At 39.8% G+C, this 20,539-nt stretch overlaps 1 protein-coding gene across 1 annotated transcript in view; it reads left to right on the top strand.

Moving 5' to 3' along the window:
* The window catches only part of LOC118842481 (sodium/potassium/calcium exchanger 3), a 122,704-nt gene that overhangs the window by 76,076 nt on the left and 26,089 nt on the right, over positions 1 to 20,539 (top strand). Inside the window, exons 9-10 of the mRNA XM_036749970.1 lie at positions 2,267 to 2,381; positions 4,196 to 4,308. Coding sequence (XP_036605865.1) covers positions 2,267 to 2,381; positions 4,196 to 4,308 — 228 coding nt within the window. The remainder of the gene's footprint in view (positions 1 to 2,266; positions 2,382 to 4,195; positions 4,309 to 20,539) is intronic.

Genomic DNA, 20,539 nt, shown 5'->3' on the forward strand with positions numbered 1-20,539 from the left:
AGAACTAAATTCTGAGTGTAGATAATTTTTTTATGTAATGGTGCATGTGATATCATTTTAACACTGATGCTCAAAAATGACTTATCTGTTTGTAATGGAGGTAATAAGTATCTCCAACAGTTTGTCTCCTGTCCTTTCTTAATATAGAGGCAGAAGGGCAAATAAGGGTATCAAATTGACCCCTTTGATTTCCTATCTTAACCATTCCTTTTCCCTCTTCCTCCAGCTGAGGTGCTAATGAGCCTTGAAAAATAGGGACCTGGTCCAGGCCACCTGGATAATTAGCTGCTGGATAATTGAGACTTTTCTGGATTAGTAATAACAATGAGGATGCAACTTGAATAGCATTTCCTTTTTAGTCCAAAAGCAGCTGAGCCAAAGCAGACAGCTACAGGGAATAAGTTGAGGGTTAGAAGGAAAAAGCAAGGTTTGGCCAAGGGGGTCAATTTTAGCCAGGGCATTTGTAGTTAGGCCAACAAAACCAAACTCCATTTCACAAAAGGCTTTTTCAGAGCCACTAAATATGAATCAAATGTATTTCTAAGTAGAAGTACATTCCTCCTTGGAGAATGCAAGCATTCAGAGAGCCCCAAGTCCACACCAAGTGCCATTCAGCATTAAATGCGAAAGCTGTACATGTTCTTTGGTTTTAAAAGGATGACGGCCAACGTATCTCAAAGGACTTTAACTAAACTCTCCCAATTCTCTCAACAGGAAAATAACAATTCTCTCAAACTGCTTTCAGGGAGCAGTCAGGCTTTTGTACATATATATGCCTCTCTAGGCTTTCAGACGCTAGTGAACCAGGAACCACACAGAACTGTGCTACTTACAACATGTGGTTTGCATTTCTTGTAATTTCATAGAGGGTGGGGAAAATAAAGTGCTATCCTAAAATGACCTAGTCCGTTTCAGCTGTTCAAGTCCACTTCTCCTAAACTAGAGCATGCAGCCACAGTGAATTTGCCTGGATTCCTATTTGGTGGATAAGGCTTTGGAGTTGGAGTCAGGAAAAGCTGGATTCAAATCCTGCCTCAGAAACTTACTAGCTGTGTGACCCTGGACAATTCATTTAACCTCTCTGGGCCTCACTTTCCTCATCTGTAATAATTAGTAAATAAATGAATAAATAGATAAATTATATATATATCTATACACATATATAACATTTTTACATTGCTTACTATGTGGCAGGTACTGTGTTAAGCACTTATCAATTATCATCTCATTTGAGCTTTACAAAAACCCTGAGAGGTGGGTGCTTTATTATCCCCATTTTACAGATGAGGAAACTGAGGCAAACAGAAGTCAAGTGACTTGTCCAGAGTCACATAGTCAATATGTGTCAGAGGCCAGATTTAAACCCAGGTCTCCCTGATGCCAGGCTCAGGGATCTATCTACTACACCATCTAAAATAAAGGGACTGGACTCCTCAATGGTTGCTAAAGTTCCTTTCCTCTTTAAAGCTTTGGTCTTATAATCTCATGTGGATTTTACACTAGTACACACTGTGATGTTGCCTCACATAATTGTTCTCTGCCTCGGCTCCCCTGTCTGTCCATTGGGGATAAGAATATTTGCCACTTAATTTTTGGCAATGTTTTGAAATGTCCCAGATGCCACCTATTGCCACTCTTCAAAGCTGAAATCTCTTTTATGTACATTGTCTCCAGTAATCAAGAAGTGGCCTGCTAGGGTCAATTCCTGTTCAGGTATGGTTAGATGAAATAGTCAATGAAATCCCTTCTTTTCTCTGATAATTTGCTATCCTATGTGTTTCCATCTTTAAAATGACAAGGAGCAAACCAGCCTGTCTACACGCTACTAGGCTTCAAGACAAAATAAATAGATAGATGGATGGGTGGATAGGTAGGTAGGTAGACAGACAGACAGATAGGCAGACAGAGAGAGATAGACAGACAGACAGATAGATAAGGATATGGGGTGATTTTAAGGTAGGGTAGAGCTGGGTGGGATAGAGAGAAAGCAGCCCATTTTTACCACTTGTAAATTCCCATCATGCATTCTTTGGAGGCCTTCTGGCCATAGCACACGGGTTGTGTACACTGTGATTTTTCCATGATCCCACATCCCTGGAAAATTTAACATCTTGTATCCATCCCTTATGTATCATCATAGAAGTGAAAAGTGATGTAAGTGCAGTCTTCCAGAGAAACTACCCAGATACAGGCTAAAGGCATCCTTTTCTTTGTTGACCCAGCCTCTCCTAAACATCTCCTAACAATACATTTTCCTTCCTTGCAGGTTACAATTATTGGCTATACTTTGGGTATTCCTGATGTGATCATGGGGATCACATTTCTGGCAGCTGGGACAAGTGTGCCTGATTGTATGGCCAGCCTCATTGTTGCAAGACAAGGTAGGGAAGGAAGGAGGGAGAAAAGGAAGAAGGAAAGAGGGAGAGAAGGAAGAAGGAAGGAGGGAGGAAAAGAAAAAGGAAGAAGGGAAGGAAGGAAAAAGGAAGGAAGGAGGGAGGAAAAGAAAAAGGAAGGAGGGAGGGAAGGAAAAAGGAAGGAAGGAGGGAGGGAAAAGGTAGGAGGGAGGGAAGGAAAAGGGAAGGAGGGAATGAAAAGGAAAGGAGAGAGGGAAGGAAAAAGGAAGGAGGGAAGGAAGGAAAAAGGAAGGAGGAAGAAAAAGGGAAAGAGGAAGGAAGGAGAGGAAAGGGAGAGGGGAAATGGAGGAAGAAGAAGGGAGGAGGGAAATCTCACAAAACTCATTGTAATAAAGGGTTGTGACTTCTAAGCAAACTGTCTTTGAATAAGAACATAGGTCAATAAATCCAATGTTAATAAGAAAGATGCTTTCCAAAAATAAAAAAGACAAATTATGAACTAGTCATAGGATTTTACTCTTAGAGAAAGAAGAGTGCCTTTCTAGGTAGAAATCCCCAGAGTTGCTTTCTAACTTCAGAACACAGAAAGCCACCAGATCAATGGTCTTTACTTTCCCTTCAGATGAGACTTGTTCCTACATACTGGCTTTTAGAATGTGCTACAAAACACAGATTACAACTCACCCCCTCCAAGAAGCCTTCAGTGACTAAACTTGGCAAGTTGTTCACTCATCATCATCCACTCATCTTTATGTGCCAAAAGATAAATTAAAGGAATGATTCCTTAACTTTATGGGAGGATTTGCAATAAATTTATGTAACAAACTACCTCAACGTACTTAAAATATAACAGTTTGGAGAAATTCAGTTTACATTCCACCTTTTAGGAAAGTGTCTCTTCACTAAAATAAAGTATATCATTGTATATAAATGTTAATCAATAGAAATATCTATAAGGTAATGTTAAAAATGAGAGCATACTATACATACACAGTCATTTGATCTTTACGACGACCCTGTGAGGTAGACATTATTACGCCATTTTCCAGATAAGCAAACAGGTGCAGAAAGATCAAGTAACTTCCATACTGTCACTCAGCTAGTAAGTGTCTGAGGCAGGATTCAGAATGAGGTCTTACTGCAGAATTCCATCCATGGTCAGCATTCTATCCACTCAGCTACCACATTTCCTCTAGAACAGAAATGTGTGAGGATTTGAAAAGCAATAGGAATAGTTAGTTTCAAAGAAAAGCAGGTAGGCAGCTAATATTTGGGCCCCCTTAAGAAGCTTTTTTCTAATTCTTTAAATTGCCCTCCCCATTTGTTTTCTAAGACTGCTTCATAACCTTCTGGTATATCTACCAACTTTTGGCAAATGAAAATACTGGTAATACCAGTAATGTTTAGATGTGGGGAGCTTTTGTTTATATTTCTCAGGGGGTATGAAAGGTGTCTTTGAATAAATTGGATCCTGAGGAGGGGAAGAAAGCATCAGTAAGGTAATAGAAATAAATCTAGAAAATATTTGGGGAGCACAAGAGAACCTATATCACATAGATCATAAAGGGACTAGAATTAAATTAATTTGAACACAATGCAAATAAAATAGCATCAGAACCTGGCACTTGTTTGCTTAGGGAATGTAAAGGAAAGAATGTGAATTTCATCAATTTTCTTGCCATCGGTGTTGCTGTGAGAACATAGTCTGGCTAGAAAAAACAAATAAAAATCAAAACACAACTAGGCAGAAACTCTGTGAATGGTCTGTTGTTTTGAAGCCTCGAGGGCCTGCTGGAATCCCTCCCCCATCCCTGAGGATATGTCATCTCTTGTTCTTCCAGGGATGGGTGACATGGCTGTATCCAACTCCATCGGAAGCAATGTGTTTGACATTCTTATTGGCCTGGGCCTCCCGTGGGCTCTGCAGACCCTAGCAGTGGATTATGGCTCATATGTAAGTAGCATTCTCCATGACTTTTTGGTGGTACACAGAACCTGGGTTTGTACATGTCCTCTCTTTTACTTATTAACTCCTTACTGAAGAACTTTCAACAACATTCCATGCACTGTTGCACTAGTGGCTTTTAACAATTCACAGGTGAGTGAATCTTCTCTATAGCTATTGTTTAGAATATCCTTTTTTGACATGGGTTCTTAACCTGGGATATGTGGACTTATTTTATGCGTATACATACACATGTGTATATCCATGTATATGCATATATGTATATAAATGTGTATATGCATATATGTGCATTCACATATATCCATATACAACTGTATTTTAATATAATTGGTTCCCTCTGTAATCCTATGTATTTTATTTTATATATTTAAAAACATTCTCAGAAGAGATCTACAGACTTTACCTGAGTGTCAAACAGAGCTATGAAACTGAAAATGTTAAGAACTCCTATTTTATGGTAAGAAGCTTGAAACTAAATAAATGAGTCAAAGAAGAAAGATTATTGTCTTAGGAAATCAAAAAATAAAATTCAAGGGCCACATATGAAATATTATATTTGGCTCTTGGCACCACATTTTAGAAAGACATTGGCAAACTGGCATGTGTGTTCAAGACGGGGTGTAGCTAGGAAGGTGAAAGGTCTAGAAACCATGTTGTAATGGAAGGAAATGAGAGTTGTGTGGACTAGAAAAGAGAAAATTTGAAGGGGGAGGAGTGAAGGGGATGTGGAGGATGCCAGGATTCAGCCTTGCTGAACTCATCAGCATCCCAGGACAACAGCTACCCCTCCTATGTGTAACTGTGACTCCAGACCTTTAACAGCTGTGAGAGCCTGGAGAAAACACTGACATCTTTGAGCTTCAGTTTCCTCATCTATAAAATAATGATAAATATAGCACCTATCTCTCACAGGGTTTTTTTTGAGGACCAAATATAAGTTAATGTGTATAAAGTGCGTTGCAAACTTTAGATGCTATAAAAATACTAGCTGTTGTTATCATTATTATATATTAATTAATTTTGAATCATTATTTTATTATTATCATTATTATTATTAGTGGGCTTTTTCACTAGTGCCTTTTTGTATTCCACAGTAGAATATTAGGTGGAATATTGGTGCCCTTTTCTCAAGGGCACAGACTCTTTCAACACTCGTCACTGCATCCCCAGTGCCTAGCACATTGCCCGGGAACAGTAGACGTTGGACCAACGCTTATTGAATGACTTAATGTATGTTGCTAAAACTCCCCTGATCCCTGAAACCCAACTCTTGGACTTTCCTTGGGTCCCTGAATGAACCTGGGTCCCTGTGTCCAAAGTTCTGCCACATAACCAAAAGCTAACTTCTGGTCCAACGACTGGAATACAGTAGGCACCTCCTAAATGCTCATATGCTTGACTTGTTGGTCATCAATCCCCCCGGCCATTTTTATGTCTCTGGACGGTGGTGGCAGTAATAATGATGAGGAGGACAATGATGATCATAATAAGGAACATTTACACTGCACTCTAAAGTTTATAAATTACATATTTTGGGAGCTTCACATCAATCCTATGACGTAGCTACAGGTATTACACTCATTTTGCAGATGAAAAAACTGAAGCTCAGAGAAATTAAGCAACTTATCTCTAGTAATCCATCTGGTAAATGTCAGAGACCCTATCTAAATTCATTTTTTTTCCTGATTCCAAGGGTAGCCTTTTTAAGTACCCATTTCCCTTTCTCCCTATTTCCAAATATAAGAATGAATTTTCTAGGGTTTATTCCCAAGGAAAAAGAGAATATAAATTCAAAAATAATACATTAGAGTAAGACCATTAGAAGTGCAGGAAAATGGGGAGGGAGGGGGTAAGGGAAGGAATAAAATCTGGAACTCAAAATTATGTAGAACCGAGTTTTGTAAACTAAAAATTTTAAAAAATTTAAAAAAAAAAAACAAAAAAAAGAAGTGCAGAAAAAAAAATCTACCCCATCTTAGATGGGACAGCCTTAAATTTCCCCATCTATCCTAATGGTCCCCTTGGCCTAGCCTGGACATCTGGATTTGCCATGGCCTGGGAGTGGCACCACTGTTTCCAATTCTTTTGTGGCCCTAGAGAAAGAACAATGTTTTATTTTCAGAACTAAAAATACTTGGTTAATCATTCTAGTTCCAAACTTGCTCCAGGCATTTTCTCTGACTGTCCCCCATGCCCGGAATGCTCTCCCTCCTCATCTCTACCTACTTCCTTCCCTGACTTCCTAGTCCCAACTAAAATCCCATCTTCTACAGGAAGCCTTTCCCAACCACTCAGAATTCTAGTGCCTTTCTCTTAATTATTTCCTATTTATCCTTCATATAGCCATGCTTGTACATATTTGTCTGTTTCTCTCATTAGATTGTGGACTCCTTGAGGGCAAGGACTATCTTTTACATCTTTTTGCAACCGTAATACTTAGCATAGCACTGGGCACATAGTAAGCACTTAAATGTTCATTGATTGATTGCACCTGGCACATAGTAGGCATTTAAATGTTCATTGTTTGAACCTCAGCCAAACAAGAAGCTTCTGCATAACCCCACTCATAGTAACACACAATCCTTTATCTAACTAATCATAATAATTGACATTTATGTGACATTTCAAAATTTATCAAATGCTTTTACATGCATGATTTTGTCTGATCCTCACAACAACCCTAGGAGTTAGGGACTACAGATATTATCCCCATTTCACAGATCAGGAAACTAAAGTTCAGAGATTAAGTGACTCCTTGCCCATGATCGCTGCTAGTAAGTGTCAGAAGCAAAATCTGAACCCAGATCTTCCTGGTACTAAGTCCAGCACTCAGCATACTATACTGTACTGCTTCTGGCAATTTACTTTGATAAATATCTAGATATCTAAGCTCCCCTCCCACCCCAACCTCAACCATGGGATGATAAGGAAAGACAAGTAGGTTCACTAGAACTTTTCTCATCCTCTCAAAATCAAAAAAATTCATCCCAACACAAAGGTCACCTCAAGTCCAGGAAAGTTTAAAAAAAAATGTCACTATTCCTACAAGTACATGATGGCATCTTTCAAACAACTGAAAGGCTAGTCTTACTCTACAGGGCAGAACTAGAACCAACAGGATGGCAGCCATAGGTAGATAAATTTTGGCTTCATGCTTAAAAATTTAAGAGATTACCCGAATGGAGCAGACTTTCTCCTTGCACACTGAGCTCCCCATCGCTTAAAGTATTTGAGCATAGACTTGGCATCCATTTGTCAGGAATGCTGTGGAAGGGATTCCTGCATTGGAAGGAAGGCTAGCCTAGGTGATCTCTATGATACCACCCAAATCTTTATTGTTATTGTTGTCTTTTTCAATCAAGTCTAGCTCTTCCTGACCCCATTTGGGGTTTCTTGGCAAAGATACTGGAGTGGTTTGCCATTCCCTTCTCCAGATCATTTCACAGATGAAGAAACTAAGGCAGAGTTAAGTGATTTGTCCAGGGTCACACAACTAGTGTGTGCCCAATACAGGATTTGAACTCAGGTCTTCCTAACTCTAGGCCCAGTACTCTATCCACTACACCACCTGGCTGCCCCATCCAACTGTAAGATTCTGCAGTTCTTTTAATGCTATTTCTTCATGTGAAGCTAACCAAGATTTCTCTATCAAGATTTTGATATTTCAGTAGATCTATCTTCAATGGGTGTGTTCCATCCACCAGCACAGACTGAAACTCATCCATGTCTTCTCATCCTGTGCTACTTTTGTCCATGTCCTTCTATTGGCGGGCTATGTCTGCTATCATAGGACCAATCAAACCAGGGATAAAGTGCAATGAATCTCAATACCAGCATGGTGGCCACTTACTAAATTTGTTCTACATAATAATAAAATGTTTACCACCATGCAAACCTTTCTGGTTTTTGCCTTGACTAAAGGTAAAAATATTACAAAAGGAGAAATTCAGGTATTAGCCCCATGGTTTAGATATAGCACAAAACTTTTTAATGCTTGGAAGAAATTAAATATTATATTTTCCACCTAGGGCAGGCTTTTGTCTTAAAAAAACAAACAAGGGGTAGCAGAGAGTGTTTCCTCCTCAGTTGACCCCTGGCCTGCTGACTGTGTCTTAGAGTTCTCCGCAGGCCCTGGGTAGCTGCACCTGCTCCCTTCTGTGTTCTGAGGCCACTCTCCCCAAGGTCTTGTCACTATCGTGTACTCCACATCCCAAGCCTCATCTTCCCCTACTGCTACTCTCCTACCTATCGCCTCCCCCGCCCCAGACTCCTCCCAAAAGTTCATGTTTCAAGACGGGTATTGCCAGTTATGCTGTTGAAACATGAGTCAGATTCTTTAGGGGGTGATTGACTCCTCCTGGCACAAGCGAAGTTGTTGGGGCGGGATTTTGCAACCACTGGGCAAAGGAATCCAAGCCACACCTTCTATGGGGCATGCCTACAAACTCAGCAAGCCCATCCCACCTCCATTTGCAAAAAGTCATGGTTATGGGTCGGCTCCTGTTCTTTCTCTAAAGAGACCCCCTAGCTCTTTCTTCCCAAAATTAGAAGGGCACTGGAGTCATATATAATCCAATTTTAAATTGATATGCTAACAGAGGTCTCAGGACTAAGGAAATATAGAGTTCCCAGCTTTGAAGCTTGAGTAAGATCTCCCTAGCTCTTAGCCTTTGGAAATCAGACAGTCTTCAGTGAGCTCCCCAATGTATACAATTTCACATCCATTTAGTCCAACTCCTTCATTTTACTCATGAGGAAACTAAGATCCAGGAAAGTAAAGTGACTTGCCTTTGGTAGCAGGCATGAGAGGTGACACTTGAACCCACATCTTCTGACTCCAGAACCCATGCTCTTTCCATTGGATCCTGTTGTTTCTTCATTTGGGAAAAGTTCACTGGGGACTATCAATCTAAAAAACAGAGAGAGAGCATTGTACTTCCCAGCCATGTTGCTGCTGATTTTGTTAGAAACTCAGGGTAATTACCTGTCACGACTATTCTCCAAGTCCAGTTTTCCTGCAGCTTTCAATCAGGCTTGTAAATTTACCAAATGACTGATGGGTTAGGACCCAATGCTATTTTCTGACATACTGAAATAGTTTCATTTTGCAAAGCGAAGCTATCTTAGAAACAGTCTGCAGAATAAGCAAGAGGATGCAATTAAAGATTTCTTCATGCTTAGTGAAGAAAGCCATATTATGCCTCAGAAGCATTTACCATCCAATCCAGTTCTGCTAGCTTTTGTCAATGTATCACACAGCCTTAATTTAGTCCATCTGTACAATGTGTTGTAAGTAATTGTATATTTTGCAGAAAATATTGTGGTTCATTTAATCAGATGATTGATGTTTTCATATTCTTCTTACTAACAGGAATTGTAAATCTCAACCAGGAAAGTTGTATCTGACAATGCTGTATTAGAAGTGAAATGCTTAAGGGAAAAAAACAAAACTGTTGTGGCCTCCCAGGAAAAATTATCTATCTGTAACGCAGAAGATATTACAAGAGGACGGTGGTAGGCAAAATGAAACGTAAGGGGAAAAAATTGTGTTCTAAAGAGGAAGGTCCACTTCTCTACTGTGGATGAATTGGTTAAAGAGGATCACTTGGGTGTATTTACTTAGCAAGGACAAGTTTATAATTTCCATACAACTAAAACCACAGGCAGCCCAAAAGTCAATGGAGAAACATATGATAGGTATAAGCTGGGTGCCCCATGTTGTCCAAGACAGCATGTAGGCAAGAAGTGGACTAAGAGATTTTCCACAGAGTTATCTTTGTAGTGGAGACACAATAAGCCAAAGAATAAAAGAAAGGGCTAACTCTACACACACACACACACACACACACACACACACACACACACACACTCTTTTTTAAACCTCATGCTCCACCAGATCTAAACTCAGTCCCTAAGCTCAGCTTTGGGGTGCTTTGGTGAGAAGAGGACACCCTCTACCCACCCACTGAGCCCCAAGTTTTTACATATAATCCTCTGTCTAGTATTTAAAACTCACAACCTTCCTACCTTTCCCACATTCTTACACATTTACTCTTTACAGTCTCTATGGTCCAGCCACAATGGTGTCCTTGGTGTTCCTTAAACATAACATTCCATCTCCCATCTCCATGGCCTTCCCCCATGTCTATGATTGTCTTCTTTCTTACCTCCACTTCTGGATATGTCTGGTTTTCTTCAAGATAGCTGGTGTGCAACCTTCTGAGAGAGACTCTCCTAGTCTAATGTCTGCTCCTCCAAGTTTAACTTGTACCTGCTTTCTCTCTCCCTGAAATATGCCTATATGTGTATGGACATGTTACATCTCCTATTAGAATCTAAGTTCCTTGAGGTAGCAACTCTTTCTCTTTTGTTTTGAAACCCCAGTGCTTAGTACAGTACCTGGCTTAAGTAGATATTTAATAAATGCTCCAGTCTATTGATTGATTGAGATAAGTCAATCGTGTAGTAAGACTGAGGAATAATATAGCAACAGCCTGGGGGTTGCACTAGTATCCTTGAAAAGTTAAAAGGAAAGAAGGCTTTTGGCACATCGGCTAGATCTTTATGGAGGTTTTAAAGGAAGACATGGACAATACTTATACAGGATGAGCTTGGGTGAATGAATGGGATCTTCACTGTTGAACAGGAATATGCATTGATGAGATCGCATACCCATTGACATAAAAAAAGAATTTGTTAGTGATGGTGACATTTCAATCAAATAATGTATTCCTTTGAAAGGAAAGACTTACCTTCACTTCACAGAGTAATCTTTTGATGTTTTCAATACTTTTCATGCCAGATTCAGGTTAAATCCTGGGTCCCTACCTATCTTTCCACAATCTATGATATCATCAATCTATCCGTAAACATTTATTAAGCACCTACTTTTGTGCCAGGCACTGTAAATACAAAAAGAAGCAAAAGACAGTCCTTGCCCTCAAGGAGCTTATCATCTAATGAGGGAGATGACATGTAAAAAATATATACAAAGCAAGCTATATATGGGAAATATGGGAGATAATTAATAGATGGAAGGTAATGGGATTAAGAGGGATTAGAGAAGGTTTATTGTAAAAGGTGGGATTTTAGTTGGAACTTAAAGGAAGCCAGGTAGCATTCCAGGTATGGGAAACAGCCAGGAGGCCAATGCCACTGGATGGAAGGGCTTTGAATGCCAAACAGAACATTTTGTATTTGCTCCTAGAGGCAATAGGAAGTAGAGGGCAACATGATTGGACCTGTGCTTTAGGAAAATCACTTTAGTGACTGGATAGAAGAAGGAGTGGGGAGAGACTTTAAGTACGCTGACCCACCAGCAGGCTATTGCAGTAATCCAGACATGAGGTGATATGGGCCTACCCTAGAGGGCTGGCACTACCAGAGGAAGGAAGCACATATTAGGTTGCAAAAGTGAAACCATAGACTTTATTAACCTCAGATATGGAGGGTGAGAGGTAGTGAGGATCCAAGATGACTTCTAGATTGTGACTCTGAGGGACTGGAAGGATGTGATTGCCTTCTACAGAAATAGGGAAGGTAGGAGAAGGGGGAAGATTTAGGGGGAAAGATAATGAATTCTGTTTTGGCCATGTGGAGCTTGAGATATCTGAAAGACAGATGAAGACGTGAGGTTGGAGATCCACAGAGAGACTGGAACAAGATGTGTAAATTTGAGAATCATCAGCATAAAGATGGTAATTAAATCCATGGGAGCTGATGAGATCACCAAGTGAAGTAGTATAGAAGGAGCAGAGGGCCCAGGACAGAACACTGAGGGACACCTATAGTTAGAGGGTATAATTCTAGAAGAGGGTCCAGCGTGGTAGACAGAGAAGGAGCAATAAGATAGGTAGGAAGGGAATCAAGAAAAATTAGTGTCCCCAAAACCTAGAGAGCAAAGAGTATCCAAGAGAAAGGATTCTGGGAAGATGGCAGAGTAGGTCAGAAAATTCCAAGTTCTTCAAATTTCCCCTACAAACAAGACAAAATAGTGCCTCAGGGCAAACATAGAGCACCAAAAATAAACAAGAGTTGGGGCAGAAGAGTGGTCCTCCTAGGAAAATCACAGATGTGAAGAAAAATCCCAGGACCTAGGTTTGGTCTCTGTGAAGAATAAACGCCTCCAGGCTAGTTCTGAAGAAACAACTAGCAGCCAGCCCTGGGGCTAGCTGGGTTGGGACATGGCCTCAGCCCCAGCCACAGGAACTTTTACTTCCTGGACAGTGTTGGAGCTCTGGGCATCCGAGCTAGGGAAAATTGAGGGAACTTCTGCTGATAAAGAACACCAACCCCAGTCGCGCTACCGAGAGAGATGCGACCCTGGGTGAGAAGGAACCAGCACATACCCAATGAGTGCAGAAGCCGTGGGACGTGATGCCTCTGGTTGTGGACACTTAACAGGAGGGCCAAGTTCTTGTTTTGGTTCCAAGCTAGAGAGAGGAGAACTACAGGACGATCTGAGGCCTGAGGCACCATCCCCCATGCCCCAGGACTAGGGGTGATTATAAAAAATAGCTTCTACAAATTAAAAAAAAAATGAGCAGGCAAAGGAGAAAGAATCCAACCATGAAAAGTTACCATTGGAGTAGAGAAGAATGGGGCAGCTAGGTGGCGCAGTGAGTAGAGCACTAGCCCTGAAATCAAGAGGACCTGAGTTCAAGTCTAAACTCAGACACTTGACACACTTACTAGCTGTGTGACTTTGGGCAAGTCACTTAATCCCAATTGCCCTGCCTTTCCCTTGCAAAAAAAAAAAAAAACAGAATAGAGAAGACTGGGATCCCTCTTCAGAGGGGGACACTGGAGAAGATTTTTTTTTTAGTCTCTTCTACCCCAAAGAATAACATCAAATGGTCACCTGCCCAAAAAGAATTCATAATAAATTCAAAATAAATTCATAAAAAAGAGAGATTGAAGAATTTCTTAAATAAAAACAATATAAGAAAAACAAGGAGAATATGAAAAGTCAACCAACTAGAAAAGGAGATCTAGAATCTTACAAAAGAAAATGACTCCTTGAAAATTAGAATTGGGCAAGGGGAAGCCAGTTAAGTTATAAATTTCTAGAAGGGAGGGTGAGGGATTAGGGTGGGGGGGTGGGTAATAGAAAGGTGTTTAGATTAATGGGATGGGAGGATAATGGAGGGGTTATTGGAGGAGGGGGTAGGTTATATAATAGGAGGGCAAGGTAGTAGGTAGAAGTAAAGTAGAGGAGTCAGGAGGGATAGGAAAAAAGAGATACATACAAATATAAAATAAAGATTAGGTGTAGAATTTATTAAGGAAAATAAAAGCAGAGAGTAATCATGATCTCAGACAAAATTAAGGCTAAAATACATTTAATCATAAGACAAAAATAGGGAAACTACACTATATGTCAGTCATATTAATCAATATTGTTTTAGACTATTTAAAATAACTAGACAGGATAAGGATGGGATATTGCTATGGTGTAGGAAATGATGAGTTGATGGACTTAGGAAAATATGGAAAGACTCGGACTTATGAAAGAAGAGGTTATCCACCCTCAGAGAAACAGAGGACAAATAAATGTAGCATGGTCTTGCACAGATGCGTATGAATGTATATGTCCATATATGAGTATGATTATAGATATCTAAGTATGTGTAAGTATACGTATGTGTGTATGCATGTACATCTTTGTGTATATATATATACACACATGTATGTGTATATATGTATGTATGTATGTATGTATACATCCGTACTTAATTTTACTTTTTTAGAGGAGAGGAGGGAGGAAGAGGGGAAAAAAGAACAAAGTAAAAAGTGTACAGCAGAAAACAAAAGAAAACTTATAAGGAAGCAAAGAAAAGATGGACAGCTCTGAACACAAGTAGTATTTATTATACAGACTTTCTTGAAATGGAAATTTATTGCTGTATATTTTTAATCCTGTCTTAAGCTCTGCTGTGCACCTGGCAGTGCTTTTTTATTTTCTTATTTTGTATTTGTTTTAATATTTAAGCTTATATTTTTTCTTTTCTTATTGTATGTTTTAAGTTTTGTATCTAAGTTTAAAATAAATTAATTTTTTTTAAAAAGAAGAGCATTCAAGGGGAAAGAGAGTGATTGACAGTAACAAAGGCTGCAGAGGGGACAAGGAGAATGGGGATTGAGAAAAAGACCTTTGGACTTAGCAACTAAGAGATCATTATTAACTTTGGAGAGAGCAGTTTCACTGGAATGATAAGTACAGAAGCTATACTTTAAGGGTTTAAGAAGAGAGTGAGAGGAGAGAAGGTGGATGCACCTATTGTAAATGGTCGTTTTGAGGAGTTTAGCTACAAAGGGCAGAAGAAATATAGGATGACAGTTAGCAGGGATGGAAGGGTCAAGTGAGGACTTTTTCAGGACAAGGGAGATGTGAACATGTTTATAGGCAGTAGGGAATGAGCCAGTAGACAGAGAGAGTAAAAATAAGTGAAAGAATGGGGATAACAGACAGGACAATCTGTTGGAGGAAATAGGATGGAATGGGATCAATTGAACAAGTAGAAGGGTTAGCCCTGGTAAGGAGCAAGCCCAGTTCATCATGTGAGACAGGGGTAAAGGAGGAAAGTGTGGCAGAAAACATATGAGTGATAGGAAATGAGGAAGAGGGGAGAAGAAGATCACATCAAATGGCCTCATTTTTTTCTGCAAAGTATAAGGCAAGGTTCTCAGCTGAGAGAGTGGGGGGAAGGAGAGCCATGCATGGGAGGTCTAAGGAGGGATGAAAAAGTTGAGAAAGGAACAGCTGCTACAGAGAGTGGGATAGTGAATTGATAAGGAAGTCATGATAGGATTGCCCAGCAAGAAGGTCCAATGGAGGTTGTGTGACATAAATTTATAGGGGACCTAGTCAGAATGGTTGCCTGATTTTCTCCACCTTTATTAAGCAGCATGTGTATAGAAGGAAAGGTTATTAATGATGGGAAGAGACCCAAGGCTGAGGCTTGGCTAGACATATAACTGGCAATATTCAGGGGCTAATGACTATAAGAGGACAGTATAGAGTTGAATTGGTTCACCAAAGGGTCAAAATGGGAAGAAAAGGTGAAAGTGGCTAGTGCAGGGCAGATGGCCTGGGAGAGAATTGAAGGATCAAGGGATTGGGGGTCATGTTACAGATGAAGAGTAGGGTTATGTAAAGGAAGGCAGAGGAAGAAGTGAAAAGCCAATTGATTATGGTCAGATAAGGGTATTTCAGAATTCTTGAACATAGAGATGGTACATTTGTGGGTGAGGACAAAATAAAGGGTGTGACCATCTTTGTGTGTGGCTGAGGTGGGTTGGAAAAATAGATTAGGGGAGGTGAGTAGGTTGAGGAACTGAGCAGTTAGGGTATTTGAGGGAGAATCCATATGTATATATGTTGAAGTCCCCTAGTACGAGGACAGGAGTTGGGAAGAGAGATAAATTGCAAGTCAGGTGTCAATCTCATTGAGGAAAGAAAGGAGAATGACTTGGGGGTCTGTAAACAACAACTGCCAGGATTTTGAAAGGAAGAGACTACAGAATGATGGAGGAAGGAAGAGAACCAGGAAATGATAATGGGGAGCAAGAAGTATTCCAACTCCCAAACTTCAACCAAGGAGAATGAGTGAAGGTGCAGCCAATACTGGAAAGGGTGGCTGTGTCATCTGAGGTGAGGCAGGTTTCAATAACTGCTAGAAGACTGAAGGAATAGGAGAGGAAAAGATTTAAAATGAAGGGAAATTCATTGCCTACAGAATAAGCATTCCAGAGAGCATAGCAGAAGGGCTGGGTGAAGTTAGGAGGAAACTTTGGAGTGCGAGGTTTGAGGAGGGTGAAAATGAGGAATTGGGTGGTAGGGGATATAGATGAGGAACTACAGGAGTTCATAGTCACTGGGATGTGAAGAGCATGAGCAGGAATGAGAATGTTCGTCACTGGTGTGAATACTCCCTTTAAGTGGTACAGCCCATCTGTGCTTGTCCATCCAATATGAGTCTAGTCCAAATCCTCCTGTAAGTCTACCCAAGAGGCTCCGCTCATCATACTTGGATGAACATTTCTTACTTTCTCCTTACATCATGAGAAAACCAGTGGCATACACAGACATTCCACCAGTTATCCCTCACTATTACCACTTCATCACATGTCCCTCCTTTCTTTGATCATGCTTTTCCATGATGCCATCCTTTCTTACCACTTATATTTTTATATCACTTTATGGACTAAGCACCATACTTAACAACAACTTGTGAGAAACACAGTGGAACTTAAAAAAAAAGAAAGATAGTGGAAACACTACTATTCCCAGGTTGCAAATTGAGAAACTGGGATCCACAGTGCTTAAAATGACTTTTCCCAAGTTGAAACAGCCACTAATTGTTGCAGCAGGCACTGGATTGAAGAACTAAATCCAGGTCACTGACTAGCACCATAACTAGCTAAATTTATACCTGAAGCAGAATATAAAATTGCGCTTTCCCAATCCTAAAGGCACAACGTGCTTGGGTAGTTGCAAATTTTGTATATTTTCTGTATCCCTAAGGCAAATACCTCACTTGCCTCAGCCTACTTTTGATTTTTCTTCCAGTCCAAGGCCAGTGCTCCTTCTATTCTATCAAGTTGGCTTCCTTTAATCTGAGTAGGAAGATAAATATATTCAACAGAGCATCCCACCCACAAATTAAAATATATCCTTTTCAAATCCACCAGTTTATAAGCAGTCCAGTACGATGACATAATGAAGACAGAAATCCAAGATAAATTGGATAACAGGCACATATGCGTATTTTTAGTGGCCGAGGCACATAATTCGGTCCCTCCGGTCATTCAGTTGGAATTGTCAAAACAGCACATGTGGTTTTAAGATCACCCATACACTTCGAAGAGAGCAAAAACTCTAATTATTATGATTTAAAGCCTATGGAATGAAGAGGGAAAGTACTTCTGGGGAGAGCTACTTAGAAATTCTGACCAATGATGCTACATTTCTCCTGTTTCAAATAAGCAAACAAACCTGATGTTTGCCTTTCCTATAACTAGTATTCGAGAAAGTAGAACGTCAGTTCCTTCAAATGTAAAATGGAGATTTTGTAATACGGTGGAAAGGGTATTGGATTTCTAGCCAAAGGACCTAAGTTTTGAATCACAGCTTAACTACCTCCTCTGTGGCCTTTGGCAAATAATTGAACCCCCTCTGGGCCTCAATTTCTTCAGCTATAAAATGGAGTGATGGAACTAGATCATAGTACTATATAGTTCCTTAGATTCAGTGCTGAAAAGACCCCTAGAAGTCATCTAGCTCACTAGAATCTTTCTGGGTCCCAATTTATGCATCTACAAAATGAGATTAATTTCTGTGAGTTTAGAGCATATGAGGAAACTGGAGCCCAAGATCGTAAAAGCAGTAAGATGACCTCTAAGGTGCCAGCTCTAAATCCATGATGTGTTAACTCACCGATAATACATTGGTGACAATAGTCAACATGAGGGTAAAAAGTCTCTCTCAGGCCTAATGTTCTAGGAATCAATGAGATAAGCATTTTCTTTGAAGGATATAAATTTAGTAGAGTTCTCTGTACCACGGTTCTCAGTACTGTCCAATGGATGGATGGTTTGACATCAGATAAAGATGTAATATTATCAGTGGTAATGACATTCAAGATGCTATGTTTCCATCTGCTTTTCTACTGCATGCTAAGGACCATGAGGCCTTTCTATCAGACTTCTGGCTGAAACTTCCTATATGTATTTTCTCCCCCATTAGAATTTCTGTTCCTTGAGAGCAGGAATTATCTCCACTTTTCTTTTTTGTATCCCTAGCAATTCATAATAAGTGTTTATAAAATGTTTTTTTCATTCGTTCATTCTAGTAATGCACTATAAAAATGGAGATGAAAACTCAGAGTGAATTGTAATAATATGAGCCATACATAGATGGAGAGGAGAGATAATTTCATTTTGTGAAATAGTCAAAGGGACTGATTTTTCTACAATAGCCACAGCTGAAAAAAATGCAAATAACCAATATCTAAGGCCCTTTTATGTTCTGGGTCTTTGTTGAGGCTGTCTCCCTTAGTGCTTTCAAGACATTCCTATATTATGGTAATATTCTTTGAAATGCTGATTATTAGGGACCACAGAATCAGTGATTCCTTTGGGACAGTATATTTAATGGGAGAGAAATATACTCCTCCTGTGAACGCCTCTAAAGACAGGAATACAGAAGTAAACATTCTGGCGAAAAGAATAAGAATATTCAGTTCAGAGTCTAGGTTATATTTTCATCTCTCCCTCTGAATCCTTGATTCACTATTTCCACCTATGAAAAGGAAATAAGCTCATTAAGCAATGAATATACCTTTTCTGAGCACCTACTATGTTCCAGGTGCTTTGGGGGACACAAAGAACTCTAACACATGACTACTGCCCACAATGGAAAAGCAAGATATAAATAGGTGACAGTGCATGCATTAAATGAAAATAGGAGACAACACAGAAGAATTTTGAGTTCAGAGTAGAGATTTGGCTAGGAATTCTGGAAACTAGGACATATTCAGTTGAGGCAGCTGGCGAGGAGTCACAGCCATGGAGAAAATATTCTGGTTATGAGGGGCAGTTATATCGGGAAAGGGAACAATCCTTCCCACATGCCCCTACAAAGGGTGTAGAGTAGGAGGCCCTAAGAGAAGAATACTGCTAGAAAGGGACCCTGGAGTTGCCATACAGAAAAATAATATCCATCCAACATGTGTACACACGCACATACACACAATATTAGCACCTTAAAATAAAACTCCAGTCACCCCACCTTAGTTATACCTCTAATACAGAGATGAAAGAGATCACATTGAACTAGCATCTGAGAAGGCTTCACGGAGCCAGGGACCACAAGCTGAGTTTTAAAGAATGGATAGGATTTGGATCTTGACAGCTGAGAAAGAAGATATTATAGAAAAGTAGAATAATGAATTATTATGTGTGAAGAAAAATATACAGGCACAAAAATACTCTGGGGGCAATGAAGAATAGCCCACTTCAGTTGGAGCAGAGGGCTTATAAGGAGCAGTGTAACATAAAGTTGGAAAGGCAAGATCATAGGATTATGAATTTAGACCTGGAAGAGGCCTTAGAGGCTACCCAGTCTAATTCCATCATGTAACAAATGAGAAAATTGGGGCACAGAGAGTTAACTGATCTCCTCAAGGTCATGCAGAATGGCAATTCAAACCCAGGCCCTCAAACTCCAAATCTAGTGGAAGTTGAGACCAGATTATAGATAGCTTTTAATTCCAGGCAAAAGAGACTGGATTTAGTGATAATCGTTAGCATTTACATAACACTTTAAAGTTTGCAAAGCACTTTACCAATGTTATCTCATTTGATCTTCACAACAACCCTGGGAAGTAGGGAAACCAAGGCACAGAGAAGTTAAGCAACTTTCTCAGGATTGCACAGCCAGTAAGTGTCTAAGGCCGTCTTGACCCTAGGTCCAGAGTCCTTTCCACTGTGCCACTTAGCTGCCTTAATCCAATAGGCAATGAGAGAGCAACCAAAGACTTTTGAGGACAAAAGGGATTCACTGATCACAGTATCTCATGAAAATTAATCTGATGGTCATCTATAGGGTGACTATGTCCTTTGTCCTTATGAGTCTTGTTTGAAGATCATTCCCAATTCATAGGTCAAGTTATATCAAATATATTAAGAAATAAGTCAGAAGTAGTTGTCTATTTTTGTCCTACCAAAGGTATCTAACACAAGCTATAAAGAAAGCAAAGTTATCTCCATCTCTCTCCCCTAGCCCTACTTTATGCAATCAAAATTTAATCATATGGTCTTGAGTCCTTAACTGCAGAGTTGCTTTTCCCTAATTTGTGATTCCTCTTAAGCTAACAACCCCTAATATTTTAATTTTAAATTTATCTAATGTTCTGTAAGCAAATGCAAGTTTGGGGTGTTTTACTGTTTGAAGATGCCCCCCAAGAGACCCCTTCTGTAACTGCTAGTAAGCACTTCCTGGTTGTTTGTCAGTTTTTCATTTTCTGGGTCACATTTTCTAAGAGTTGGTCATATTTATACATTGGGCTTTCTAGTTTATCTAGATTTGCCAGGAGTCTCCTTGAATCTTCTGAAAGTTTTCCAATTACTAAGAAGAAACATTTTTCTTCTAAAAGTGTACCCCACCTTCACCTCCACCTCTTAGCCTACGACCTTTCAACACACAGGCTCTACCAGC

The sequence above is a fragment of the Trichosurus vulpecula genome, chromosome 3 (genome assembly GCF_011100635.1).
Source record: "Trichosurus vulpecula isolate mTriVul1 chromosome 3, mTriVul1.pri, whole genome shotgun sequence".
NCBI classification, from domain to species: Eukaryota; Metazoa; Chordata; class Mammalia; order Diprotodontia; family Phalangeridae; genus Trichosurus; species Trichosurus vulpecula.